Consider the following 15,622-nt stretch of genomic DNA (forward strand, 5'->3'; position numbering starts at 1 on the left):
CAAGGATAAGGCTTTGTTTTCTGGAGGGGAATTTCGAGCAGCAGTGCATCTCCCTATCGTGTCCCAGACATGTTCTGTGGGGTTGAGATCAGGGGGAGCCTCCTGGCCACTCAATTTGATTAATATCCTTAGTCTCCAAAAGTATCTCTGTTGCTTGTGTACAAGATAGTATGGCATTGACATCCATAAAAATGAATTCTTTGCCTACAACACCATGGAAACTTGAACATGACATTGAAGAACTTTGTTGCAATAGTGTTCACCAGTCATAGTCCCTTTTTCCAGCACTTGTAGCTTGGAGCATTCATTAAGCATAATGCCTCCCAACATCATTACCTCTGCACTGCCATATCTATCTTTTTCAAGAACATTCTCATGACGGTATGCAGTACCATTTTCACACCTGATCAAGTGTCTTCTAGAATCAGCAGAAAGATTAAAACTACTCTCATCTGTAAAGAGTACATTAGCCCATTGGTGTCTTATGTACCATGGCAGGTCTCACCCTGCAGACCTGCCATTGTGCATTGATTACATTTTGGGTTATAAACAAAAACTGTCTTCATGTGCTGTGGTAGAGCGTGGGCAACTTCTTAGCGAATGTCTGGAACACATTCCATTGGTTTGAAATGTTGCCTAGAACCTGGATACAATGCTATGTGAGATTCCAAGCTCTAACAATATTCTCCAGCCTTCTTCAAGCTTTCCAGTAATTCTTCCTCGCATAAAATTATCTAGATGATGTCTTTGAGACATTACAAGGCATCTTAGCAACTGTATTCCTTCATGAAAAGTGCTTCATTCAAACACAATTCGCTTAGCACAGCTTTTAAGCTATTGAGTGCTACCACTTGAACCTTTTGTGTGCAATTTGAAAATTTGATTGTGTACCTGCTTTCTACTCAACATTTTCAGTTAGGCAAATTGTCGCAAGCTGATTTGTCTGAATTTGCAGTTGTAATCTTTAGAAATAGTGTTCGTCCTTAGGTTTTGGACATTAGTGTATATAGAAGCTAATGATTTCACTTTCTTTTATAGTGAGACCTGTGGAGTTTCCATAATTAAACAGTCACGTGTGTACCACAGTAGAAAATATGTATCATAAGACATTATCAATGTGAGCGAAGAACAACATTAAGGATTTGAACAATAGTGTAATAGAGCACATGCATTAAATTTGAATTCTTTCTTTAAGTGTAGTTGCATGTTTGTTAAGTTAAAAAGTATTCGGCTGAAAATGATACTTCAGTTGAATTTTTTTATAATACAGTACAGTCTATGTAATACAGTTGAGATTAACCATTTCCCAAACTTTTGAGACTGTAAGGCAGTCATTACAATTAAAGTTTGGTCAGTGAAATAGAGGTTCAGTACGTTCTTTGAATAGCTGTTAATATCTGTACAAAGATCTGTGGAATATTATATAAATCAAGTGGATGTTAAATCCAGCATTATTTCAAAGATGAATGTAGAAATTATGCTAGTTTCGTACAAAATTTGACCAGAGAGCTTACGGTAATACACTTGCCGGCGTTTACGAGTTGCCCTAGCACAGATCTTATGGAAAACAAGATCGCTTGCCAAGCGTCCATATATTCACCTTCTATTGGTCCATTTTGATAAGGTTTCACTGGCATGACAGCTGTTTGGTTCTCCTCAGAGACCAGGTAGAAACCTTAACAGAGCAAAAACTCTCGTTCAGTACTAAGGAACTCTCAGTGTTGGAGAAGTGTATTTTTCGTAAGCGAACTCTTGGTCAGTGTGTAAAGTATTTACTAAAATAAAGTTTGAACACTAAGAGTTTTTGCTCTCTTCAGGTTTCTGCCTGGTCTCTGAGGAGAACGAAGCAGTTCGAGACAGCTGTCAGGCCAGTGAAACCTCATCAAAATAGAACAATAGAAGGCGAATATATGGATGCTTGGGTAAGTGATCATGTTTTCTATAAAGTCCATGCTAGGGCAACTGGCAGATGCTGGTGAGTGTATTCCCGTAAGCTCTCTGGTCAAATTTCATGCGAAACTTTCATAGTTTCTAAATTCGGCATTGAAATAATGCTGGATTTAATATCCACTTGATTTATATAATTCTGCATCGCCAAACTGAAACCTTTTGGCTCTTTATTTTAGGAAATCTGTGCAATAGCTTGGTGTTTTTCCATTGGATCCTGTGGTTTGTATTTTCAATTCCATGTAGTGCCAGGCCAGATTTGTGTAGTTTGATGAGTCAGCTGTGGTCTTCATGTTCAGAAATATGTTTATTGACTGATCTTCTGTTTGTCCATAGTACAGCAAATTGCATGACTTAGGTAGGATGATGATAGACCTAAAAGTGATCTGCTCTGTTTATTTGACTAATTCCAGGAGCATCAGAACAATTGAAGTAAAATTGTTTCACTGATTGAGTTTATTCACTCAGAAATTGTGGGAATAATGGTTGAATGAGGGTGATATCCCGATGAGAACAGAAATGGATGGATGCAATGCTTTTCTAGAGGATAGAAAGGACAAGAAAGAAGGAGGCAGAGTACTTTTGATGATAGCAGGGGAATTATGTCCATTAGAGATTCAAGAGGGAGATAGTGACAATGGTTTTGAGTGAGATATTTAGTAGAACAGGGAATGTGATGAGTATTGATAAAGAAATGCGTAAGCAACTTGGGCTAGAAAACAAGGAAAGAGTAATCATTATCAGAGATTTTAATTATCATCATCATCAAATTCCTGATATGTACCCTCAAGGGGTGTACAGGATATGATAATACTACATGAAAAACTTACATCATTACAAACTTCCTCTCTACAATTTTCCTCGATATCAATCTATTACCTGTCAAGACTCCAACATTATCAGATCTTATGTTTCTTTCTTCTAAGGCACTTTTTACTGTATCAATCTACTTATATCTTGTTGGTCTTCCTCTGTGTCTTTTTCCTTCCAACCTGGCAGAGAACTCTTGTTTTTGCTAACCTTTCCTCTCCCATTCTGTTTAATTGACCATACCACCTGAAATTAGCTCTGCTAATAATGTTAAGTTCTTTACTTATATCCTCGTTTTTAATATGATATTGTCACTGATGCCATCTGTTCATACCTCTAATCTTTCTCAGGACTCGCATATCTATGGCCTCTAGTCTTTGGTCAAGTGTTTTATTTCTAACCCAGCTCTCAGATCCATAAGTTAAAATTATGGATATATAAATATCCATAATTTTAACTTATAGTTTTGACTATAATTCCACATAAATTTATTCATTTGACTTCCTTCGATTTGACTTTGTTGATTCTGTTTCTATTTCCATATTTAATTTACCGTCTTAACTGAAAATTGTGCCTAGGTAGCTGAAATATTTTACTTCTGTAGGTTCTCCATTCACAATGCAGTAGTTGATATATTCAATGCTTCTGCCTATTTTCATTGTCTTATTATTGCTGACCTTATCTAATCTATTACAACAATTATTCAATTTAGTCATGGAATCTTGCAGACTTGTACTGGATATATTTAGAAGTATAACATCATCGAGCTGAGATTAACATCTCCAATTTTGATATCAGTTTTAATGTTGCTTTACTCCATAATGTGATACATATGATAGATAATGAATAACAGAGGGAATAATGTACATCCTTGATTGACACCAGATTTGACATCAAACCATTTTCCTATACTTCCTTCAATTCTAACCACTGACTTACAGCTCAAATAAAGACTAAGTATTACTTGATATAATGCCCCATTGAAACCATATAAGTGTAGCGTTTTGAATAGCTTTTCTCTTGGAATGTAATATGCATTTTCCAGGTCTACAAAACTTAAATACAGATCTTTGTCATATTCCCATGATTTCTCAACTATTTGCTATAAAGTGAAAATCTCATCCTGACACCTCTATTTGGCTTGAATCCAACTTGTTCTTCACCACGCTTCCCTTCCACAATCCCTCTCAACCATTTTTCAAGTATATTTGCATAATTCTTACCAGGAACACTCAGTAGGAAATACCTCTGTAATTCTCACATTGTTTTATTTCCCTTTTTATATATTGGCACTATGAGAGTTCTACTCCAATCTGTAATTTGTCCTTCTGTCCAGACTTTCTGAACTAGGCTGTGTAGCCACTGTAAGACTTTTATACCTCCATACTTGAGTATTTCTGGTCGAATAATCTACTCCTGTTTCCTTTTCAGATTTCAGGCTTTTGATGTCTTCATTCCCGATTGCATGCCTGTTGAGTGTTTTTTACTACTGCATTGTCATTGATCCAGTTTTACATTAGTAGAACCTTCTGTGGGACCATAGGCAGAAATAAATCTCATTGTTCATTTCCCAATTCTGATATTTGCCCACATCACTCTACTTGATATTGCTTATCATTCAGGAAGATTAGCTTCATATTTTGTGTCCAATACTATACTACTTTTTCCTAATTTTCATTGCCTGAATATAACATTTTGTATTTATTGCTCAAAAAAATCCTCAGATTTTAATTATGGCAATATAAATTGGAATGAAGAAATAGGAAACTGAATTTCTTGAGAGACAACTATCTTAGGCAGTATGTAAAGGAGTGCATGCTAGGATCGAGAGTTTTAATAGGATGTGATTGTGATTATTATTACATGGCCTCCCTCGATGAGTCTAGACTCCAGGGAGTCTAGACTCATCGAGGGAGGGCACCTACTCTACAACTCAACCAGCTGCATCTGCCTTTATCATCTACACCAATACCATCTACTGCCGACCACCACTATTAGTATTTTCACTGACAATTGCAAACATCCATGCCCATGGCGGAATTCGAACCCGCAGTCTTTTAGCCAATAAATGCCAAGAAGCATACCAACAAAACAACCTAAAAGCCTTCCATGATACTGTAAGAGAAATTACAAAGGAATTCTCAGCAAAAGCAGTAACAATGATAAACAACAAGATGACTGAAACCTGGAATATTGAATTTATAAGAAAAATCTGGTCAAACCATTTTACGACTATCTTTTGCCAAGGAAAAAAAACTACAATGCCAACCATAGTAGAAAATAATGACCACCCAAAAATTTTACAAGAAGTCAGATATGCAATAAAACAGATGAAAAACAATTAAACACCAGGCATTGATAATATCCCCTACTGAACTGTGGTCATATGGAGGCAGCACATCAATAGAATATTTAACAACCCTATTCAATAAAATACTACAAACAGGAGAAATCCCTATAAAATGTTTGCGAGAATTATACAAAATAGATTAAAAAACACCTATGAAGAACTGATAGGCATAGAACAAGCGTTTCCGAAGAAACTATTTAAGAATAGACCAGATTTTCATATTGCACCAACTAGCAGAGCTCAGCTGGGAAGACCACAAACAACTTTATTGTTGTTTTGTGGACTTGAAACAAGCTTTCAATAGTATCAATAGAGAAATCCTTCTTAAAGAAGGATTTCTCTACTAGAAAAAGCAATAGATAAATACATAATACAGTTTCTGATAAAATATTACTCTAAGACAAATGCAGTAATTAAAAAGGATACACTCACAACAGAGATCATAGAGATCCAAAAAGGAGTAATGCAAGGATGCCCATTATCCCCATGCCTATTCAACATATATCTAGACGAAGTTGTAAAGAAGGTAATAGACATTGAGCCTGGAATCAATGTCAGTGGTTTAAACATAAATAATATCAAATATGCGGATGATCTCGTCCTTATTGCAAGAACTACAAAGGTTGATAAACAAGCTAAAGAAACCTGTAAAACATATGACATGACAATAAATAGACAAAAGTGATGAAAACAGGGAGGAACAGAACTACCATCTCAGCCACCCTAAATGGAGAACAAATAGAACAAGTAGACAACTTCATATATCTTGGATCAAAACTAACAGAAATGATAGATGAACTCAAAACAATCAAACACAGAATAGCGATAGGATTGACCACCATGGGAAAATTACAGAAAATCTGGAAAACAAGCAAGATATCTAAGCAAGCCAAAATCAAATTATATGAATCAATAATTATATCAACAGTCATCTATGGAGCAGAAGCGTGGACAGTTAAGAAAAGAGAGGAGGAAAAACTGGTGGCATTTGAAATGAAACGCTTAAGAAAAATAAATAGAACAAGTTGGATAGACAAGAAAACAAACAGCGCAGTCAGACAAGAATTATTATATAAAAAGACAATAATAGAAAAAATTAGAAAACAACAACTGAGATGGTTTGGCCCCACTGTACACATGAATGCAGACAGACTTCCTAACGTACTAATCGATACTTTTCCAACTGAAAAAAGAAGACCCGGAAGACCAAGAATTACCTGGCTGAAATCAATAAAGAACATATCAGGATGCAGAACATATAAGGAACTTTTTCGGACAGCAAGGAATAGAGAAGACTGGAAGATCTTGCTCAAGAGAAGACTCAGCCCGTCTTAGACATAAGAGAAGAAGAGTCTTTTAGCTGGAGAGTAGATATGCTAACCACTCAGCCAGCCAGAGGCTGGTAATGTTGTTGTGTTGTTGCACTTCTTTCCAGTTAGTGAGAGTGAACATGAAGTGATCACGTGGGCTGTTGCTACCCATATGAAGACTTCTATGAGGAAAGGATATATGTGAAATTACAAGGCTGGAGATCATGAGATGATTAGGAAACATCTATCTGTAATATGTAATGAAAACTAAGCAGGAAAGAAATAAATGCTTGGGAACTGACAAAGAGATACTCAACAACATGAATGCCTGAATGTATATATGTATACCAAAGGTCAGAAGGCTGAATAAGTAAGTGTCAAATGGATGGATAAGGGGATTAAATATGAAATCTGGAAGAATACACTTTGAAGGCAGCACAAGATGAATAATGGCAATTCTTAGTTGCATCTAATTCATCTAATTCTTAGATGAATAATGACAATTCTTAGACTGCGAAAGTGCATTATTATTATTAAGAGAGACCTCCAGAGAGTTATGGACTCATTGAGGGAGGTTATATATTACATGCACCAGCTATCATACTTGTTCTTGAATTCATTCACACTGCTTGCACACACACACACACACACGAACATCCAATGGCAGTATTGGATATTGAATGCCGGATATTGTATCTAGTAAGAACAAGTGATGTGCTACAAACAAACCAGCCACTCGATGCTATTTTTACATGAGAAAGAAGTAGCACATAGTTACAGGCTAAAATTAACAATGGCAGGTTAACAGTACCATTTCTATTCAGAAAAGTTCATTGGTACAAAAGCATAAAGATAAAGTTTATTTTATTTAAAAAAATCATTCATTTTAGTTTGAATATTTTTTAGGGTCAGTTGAGAGATTTATGGAAACTTCATCAGTTAGAATCAGAAAATGTGTCAAAATTAGATGAGGCACTGTTAGTAGTGAAGTACATTAAGTATTTGCAAACTTTTTTAAATAATCAGGTAAGGATTTCTTTATAATTAATTTTTTAATTGCAAGTTCCATTGAAGATATTTTATTTTAGAAACTTTTGCTTAAGTTTTTATCCCTTGACATATCAGTTATTTTTATTATTTCACATGATTGTTAGCATTATATCTGGTGGGAGGGGGCTTACTAATCAGTAATCATAATGAAATGTGTACTGCTTTTTCTCTCTCTCTATCAATAATCTCTCATGACATTGCTGTAACAGTGCTTTGCATAATTACTATTTTATTTTATTTGAATTGTAAATATATTTATTACTTTTATGTATTGTTTCACTTGCTCTATAGATTCACCATTCAGGATACAGTTGGTGTTTTCAGTGTTTCTGCCTATTTTCATCGTCTTTTTATTGCTGATTTTCATACCAAATTTATTACAATAGTTATTCAGTAACTATTGTAATAAATTTCGTCAGGGAATCTTGTAGACTTCTACTGGATTGATTCATAAGTATAACATCATCTGCATAAAGTAAAGAGCTAAAATTAACATTGCCAATTTTGATATCTGTGTAACTCAGTGGATGGCTTTTGCATACCACAGCGCTTGACTGCATGAATGAAGACTTGGTGTTTTGAATCTAGTCAGTGACTAGAGGAAATTTTTCTAAGCCTTTTTTCGACTGGTTCCCGAGTTAGTCAATCTCTGGCACGGGCAAGGGGTTTTTTTGTCCCGGAAACTCAGGTTTTTCATCGGTTTTCGTGGGTTCTACGGTTTTCTTGTAAACTCAAGAAACCGTAGAACCCACATTATTTCACACATTAAATATGAGTGTTAGGGTTAGGGACCACGGGATGGCGGCACTCATTGAGCCGTCTCTCTTCACTGTGTGCTGCTTAATTAGTGATTGCCTTGGGCCAGCTATCTCCGATTGGGTACCAGTGGAGATTGAACTGCCCACTTAGTCTCCAAAGTTAGATAGGGCTAAACAGCCTCGCCTACTCCCTATATTGGAATAAAAAGGCGTTAGCTGATTTTTTTTTATGTATAATTACAATATAACTTCCAAGTCAGGTATATTGGTATAGTGAAGAAGCAGATCCAATTATCACACTTCCTTCTTGTACCCTGGTATGAAGATTAAATGTTAAAACTAAGCTTCAATTTTTTTTATAGCATTTCAGATTACTGTTATATTTACATACTCTTAGATAAACTAAAAGATAATGGAGGTGACCTGTTGATGCTCTTAGTATTCTTTAATTTTATTAACCCATGGCATAGTTAATCCTGTTCTCCAAAGATATAAAGGACAGTTTTTTTTTCTTTAAAGGCTCCGATGTCTGTATATTGGCTTCCCATTTAGTTTACAAGCTGTTGTGGACAGTCAGAATTGTATCTGCCAGTGTGAATAAAACCAACTGACATTTTTTCAGTAATGCATATGTGTAGAATTGCAGTGTGTGTGTGTGTGTGTGTGTGTGTGTGTGTGGTAGGGGGAGAGAGTTGTATTATGCTCGAGACTTATGAAAAATATACCTGAAATATAATTTACTAAAGATATTAAAAATACTGTATATTATCCTGCATAATGCGAAAAATTTATGGTTAAAATTTATGGTCTAAAGTTAGGGGGTTCACATTATATGCGGAATCTTAAAAAATATAACATCTTATTAGACTTGCACACACAATATATACTACCTAATGCCTATGCAACCAAAATCTATTTGACCCACTCGTATTTGGTGACCGAGCGAGTAAGATCACTTACGTGAAAAATGGAGAGAATGGATGTCATGTGGTTTGGTGAAGATGACAAAGGGTGGGAATTTTCGGAAGCCTGAGATCACCCTAGTCACCAGCTGGGTTAAAGAAGCTTGGATTCGATACCATCTGAAATGATTCAGTGCTCATTTCTTAAGTGTGGAATAAGTAATTCAATGGATAGATCCGAAGATGACGTCATATAGGAAAGCGAAGATGACGCACAACAAAATGGAGAGCATGATGACGATAACTGCTACACTGATGACACAATGCCTGAATTTATAAAATGAAATGTTTGATGACTCAAAAGATGAAGAAGAATTTAAAGGATTTTGACATTTTGTTTTAAAATAAATATTTCTCTTGTTAATTCGTATTGTTTTATTTATAATGTTAGGGAACAAATTTAACAGATCGCATTATACGTGGACATGGCATTTTAGGGCTAGTTTTCAAACAGAATTTCTAGTTCGCATTATATGTGTATCGCATCATATGCGAAAATATACAGTAACTGTATTTTTAAAAGATTTATATTTATAATCTATGTTTATAACTTTATTTCTTAAGGAATGTGATATATGAAAATTACTTTCTAAATTAATTTAATTTTTGCATTTTATTTTATGACTTATTTCAGTACCCAAAGGGATATTACACCTGCTGTGGTTATAATGTGTGGTTACCATTTTTCTCATCTATAAATCAGTATTCACTGAGTTATCAGACTCGCATGCTACTTTAGTTTGTTTAGACTGTTATGTAGATGGCTGCAAGTTACACATACCTTGTCTTAACCAATTAATTTTCTCAAGATACATATTGTTGGATGTTTTTCTTAAAATAAATGTTAAAATTATAAAAGACATTGAAACCCAAGTGCAGTGGTCCAAATTTTTGTTTTCAGTAAGCTAAAAATTTTCTCCATTGTGTTTAATGTATTAAAAGTCCAAGTAGTGTGTTACAAACATTCGACTTGGCTTATTCTGCATTGTAATGATAGCATAATTGAGCCTGTTAAGTGTTAGTTTACATTCATGTTGCACTTTAATGGAATAATTTACAGCACAAAGAGAATTAATCAGCAGATTTAATAGATTTCAATATTTCATCTCAGTCACAGAGACATCATCAGGATTACAGTGTTAAGATTGTAATAACACACAAGAAATCAGATAGAATAAATAAACACTGTAGTCCTATGAATCTATGAAGGGTGCTCTATGGGTGCTGTTGGCTAGCCTTAGACGTTGGGCGGGAGGCCTAAGAATTAGTTTCCCAAATTTTAGGAAGTTTAATATGACCATATTTATTAAGATTAGACTGCTTTTTTGTCTACTGCAGATTCTTAAAAAAATCTTTCAAGTTTGTATATACTGAGATGGGGCATGGTGTTTTTTTTTTTCCCATGTGATTCTGTGAAGATATCCAAGTCATGGGTTTCTAGACCTGATTGACCATAGTTGTGTGCTGATTCATTTTTTGTGTTTCTTCTAGGTGGATATTAGCAAATCTCTCAATCTAATCATAATATGATAGTTTGCAAGAACAAGGAACCTTGTAAACACCCTGAATAGAGAGGGAAGGAAGTAGATCCTTAGGAGAGTGGGGAAAGGAAGCCAGCTTCAAATGAGATTTGAAAGCAGTGCGCAGATTTTATTTCTTAAAATTTCTGGCTGTACCCTTGATATAGAGAATAATAACAGTGTTAGATCCTAATTCTTCTCAATCTATACTTTGGATCCGACATTTAGTTATTATGATGCTCTTAACCTAAAAAAATAGTTGCTAGTTGATTTTTAATATAAATATAGAGAAAATTTATATTTATAGACTGCACCACTCTATATCTGAATTAGTTCAAGAATTGAAGATAAATCAACCCTCAACTATTTCTCCTTAATATATATACTGGCCGAGTATATTTAACTAACTTAATTCACCCGCTTTGGTTCGAATATTTTATGAATGGTGCAGTAAAAGAGATTAATTTTATAATCACAAATTATACACTTAAGTTCAATTCAGTAATTAAGATATCACAAACATTTTAACTCCTCAGATAAATTCAATCATTCAACTCATACAATGGTAAATCTGTTATCTCTATAATACAGTCTTCTCACAGTTCCTTAAGTTCCAAATACAACAAAAATTGCAGTAATACCTCTTCACAAACAAACACTTTTAAATTTACACTTTAGCTAACTTCCTCAATAGTTACTGTTAGTATGAGGAAATTCTAGGATGAAACTCTCACACTTCTCTGTATAGGAATATTAACAGTTGGAATAATCTTACCGATAATCTTTTTTCTTCATCTACTTATACGTAAACACATTTTATAACTGTAAACACTTAAACAGTATACGGCACTCATTAAAATAATTCTTCTAAGCAATAACTGAATTAATCGTCGGTCACTATACACATAAACAAACGTTCTTGCATGAAATACTACTGATCACTTATGAATTAAGGCAATACACAATAATTCCTTAACTTGAGGTTTTATATGCACAGCTATTCATTCTTCCTGCATTCATTTAATTCTTTAGGCAATATATTTCTAAGCACAGCTAATGGTAAATTTCAACTTTACAGCCTCTACTATTTGCTAATAACTCTGTGCTTTGCTTCAAGGTTCTGTATGTCCTTGAAAGGTTGGCCCTGAAATTGAATCTCAACTCAAATATCGCTAGTCTATTTAGTAGTCACTCAGCTGTCTTCCATAGCTATAATTGTTATTCTACAATTTATTAGCTAACTGCCTCTCGACTAGTAGATTTTATTAGCTGCTTGAGTGACTTGCCGACTCGCTATTATCGCACTGTGATTCTCGAATGCCGAATGCTCTGATTCCAACCTGATGCCAATCCTCTCCTTTCTCTCTCTAATCTCTCTCTTTCTTTCCTTAATAATTTCAGCATTCATCGCTTATATATCCGTTTTTCCCGCCTAAATTATTCTCGTGATTTCTTTCTAAAACTCTTTTCAATCAACCTTCTCCTCACGTGGTGTTCCAAAACGTGCTCGCTCACTTACATATGTCTCCATGACAACAAAACATAATAAAATTGAGGTATTGCATAACGCTAAACTTCTACAAATAGGAATAAATAGAGAATATTTACATTTCAGTTAATGCGCAGTTAAAATATTGAATACAAATTCTTATAACATTATCATAGTAATAATTAAAATAGCTTAATAATATTTAATACAGTCTTTTCATTATTAACACATATCTTTGATTAAATAATTAAATGTTAGATAAAATTAAGGTAGTTATATGAATATTAAATTGTAAAATAAGTTGTTTACATTAAATAATATTTACAAGTCTAGCCTTTGTGATGGAAGATCATGTTGGATTCTGAACCAAATAATTATTATTATCATCATCATCATCATCATCATTCAGGCCTCCATGGAGTCAAAAGACTCATCGTGGGAGGGTCCTTCCTAAGAACATAAAGTCTGTCAAGAGTCATCGAGGGGAGGTTCCCCTTAAGAAACACAAAGTCTATCATACCACTCCTTAAACTCATTGACCGTTCTTGCCCTCACCACTCTTATCAGGCAATGCATTCCACGGCTCAACCACCCTCCATGCAAAGAAACCACTCCTCACCCTCTTGCTCACAGTTTCCTTTCGTAACTTCCAGGGATGGCCTCTTGTCATCACTCCTACCCGCTGTTCAACCAAGCGAAAGAACTCCCCAGTGTCAACCCTGTAACCACCTCTCAACAGTTTAAAAGTCTCAATCATATCACCTCTCCTTCTTCTATCTGCCAAACTCTGCAGTCCCACATTCCCTCAGCCGATTCTCATAACTATCCTTGTACAGTCCTGAGACCATCTTTGTCATCCATCTTTGTATCTTTTCAACAGTTAATTTATCCTCTTCAAATCCTGGGGACCAAATCTGAGAACAATAATCCAAGTGTGGTCTGATCAGAGATTTATACAACAGAATGATAACCCTCTTATCTCTGCAGGTCAGTGTCCTTCTCATAATTGCAGCAATCCTCTGTGTTACCTTCACCACCTTTGCAATATGTCCTCTAAATTTCAGGTTTCTATCAATCATCAATCCCAGATCTCTTGTCTCTCCTACTTCCTCTAGTATAACTCCTCCCATAGAGTATGCAGCATCCCATCGATGTTTCCCAAACCTCAAGACCTTACATTTTGCTGCATTAAACTGAGACCCCCATTCATTTGCCCATCTATCTAGCTTATTCAAATCCTCTTGCAGGGCTACCACATCTGCACTATTACTAATAATCCTTCCCAGCTTCGCATCATCTGCAAACAACTGAATATCCCCTTGCAATCCACTGGCAATGTCATTGATATAAATGATAAACAATATAGGTGCTAGTACTGAGCCCTGTGGGATCCCACTTGTAACCTTCTGTTTCCTTGAAACTGCTCCGCCATACACAACTCTGTGATACCTATCAGACAGCCAATCCTGAATCCAGTTGACCAATCTGACATCCAGACCCATGTGTTGCAACTTAAATATCAGCTTATCATGTGGAACCCTGTCAAATGCCTTTGCTAAAGCTAAGAAAATTGCAGTATATGCCTTTCCCTCATCTAATGTTCTTGTAACTTTATTATAAAAGGCTAGCATATTGATAAATCAAGAGCGCCCTTTCACAAATCCATGTTGACTCTCACAGATAACATTACCCTCATCTGCCCAGTGCTGTATACGGTCCCTCACTACTTTCTCCAAGATCTTAACAACTACTGATGACACACAGACTGGTCTATAATTAGACACTTCCACTCTGTTACCACCCTTATGCAATGGCACTATCTTACTTTCCTTCCATTCCCTGGGCACCTTTGCTGAAGCCAGACTTTCATTGAAAGGCCAGGTTAAAGGCACTGTCAGTTCCCTAGCACATTCTCTCAAAACTCGTGGTGAAATACCATCCAGTCCAAAAGCTTTATTGACATCTAGAGTTCTCAGTATCTGAAACACACTCTCCTCCTGTACCTCTAAACCTTGAACCTGCCCCATCCCTCTAACATTAAAACTGACTCCTCCAGGATGAAATACTCCAATAAAGTGGTCATTGAACAATTCCACTATGTCCTCTGCATCAGTCACTCTATTCCCATTTTTATCCCACAATATCATTCTTCCACAGTCATTTCTCCTTCTACTGGCCACATAGCTAAAAAAATTCCCTAGGATTTTCTTTGGATCTTAGGGCCAATCTCCTCTCACATTCCAGTTTCGCTTTCCTTACCACACTAGTCACTCTTCTGGCCTGTGTCTTATATTCTTCACGCATCCTCTCTTTACCTGTCTCCTTATATCTCTTCCATAGCCTCTTTTTCACATGCAATTCCTGTTTAATATTGTTTGTCATCCACTTTACTCCAAATTGTGTCCTCTTCTTCACTCGTGATATATAACTTACCATTGCTGCTAACAAATATTCTTTCACAATTTCCCACGCACTAACGATATTTCGGCCTTCCAATTCCTCCCTTCATGAAACTTCCCGAAGTTGACGTCTAAGACTATTATAATCACCTGCATTATAATTCCACATAAGTTCCCCTCTCTTTGATACTCCTGCATGTCTATTCATTTTCAAGTCAAAACCATATGGTCACTCTCTCCAACTGGTGGGAGAGATGTCATCTCAGTTATTATCAACTCTTCTGATGCTATAACCAAATCTAAAACTCTTGAACCTCTTGTTCCCTCTGTTACATGTTGCCTAAGACATTAGTCCCTCAAGAATTCTAGAAATTCCATTCCACTATTGCTACATGCATCTTCCTCTCTCCAATTTATACTACTGTAGTTAAAATCTCCCATAACAATCATTCTTCTTGCACTTGCCAAATTTAGCTGTCTAAACATCTCCTGGTTCCCATCCTCCGTGCACCTGGGTCTGTAGCAACACCCCACTAAATATCCTGCCTTGCCTACCTCTACCTCACACCATATGCTCTCAAAATCATTTGTCTCACTTCCTTCCAAAGCCTCCACTCTTACAGGACATAGGTCATCACTTATCATAAGCAGTACCCCACCACCATGCTTTCTCCTCCTATCCTGACGAAAAATGCTATACCCAGTGACTTGTATTCCTGTTATTATATCCCCTTCTGTCAACCATGTCTCAGTGATCCCCATAATTTTTGGCCAGGCTGATGCTATCTGCGCCACCAATTCCTCTCCCTTATTCCTGATACTCCTGGCATTAGTATAAAGCATATAAACGCCATTGTTTCTATACCCAGCATTATCCCTTCTAGACTCACTGGGCTCAGTGTTACCTGACATCATCTCCCTTCTCCCAAGTATCCATTCCCACAAGAGGCCACCCCTGCTATCATCCTCCCTGGGACACACTGACTCTTTCAGAACAGCAATCTCTCCAGATGCCTGCGTCTTTCCT

General features: G+C 36.0%; 1 protein-coding gene across 8 annotated transcripts in view; it reads left to right on the forward strand.

Annotated features, from left to right (window-relative positions):
• The window catches only part of LOC150099837 (uncharacterized), a 196,911-nt gene that overhangs the window by 104,255 nt on the left and 77,034 nt on the right, over positions 1-15,622 (forward strand). For all 8 annotated transcript variants that reach the window (XM_090403651.1, XM_090403650.1, XM_090403655.1 and 5 more), the window contains exon 6: positions 7,324-7,443. In XM_090403651.1, coding sequence (XP_090259777.1) covers positions 7,324-7,443 — 120 coding nt within the window. The remainder of the gene's footprint in view (positions 1-7,323; positions 7,444-15,622) is intronic.

Source organism: Typopeltis vanoorti, chromosome 14 (assembly GCF_054136105.1).
Source record: "Typopeltis vanoorti isolate ZY-2024b chromosome 14, IOZ_Tvanoo_1.0, whole genome shotgun sequence".
NCBI classification, from domain to species: domain Eukaryota; kingdom Metazoa; phylum Arthropoda; class Arachnida; order Uropygi; family Thelyphonidae; genus Typopeltis; species Typopeltis vanoorti.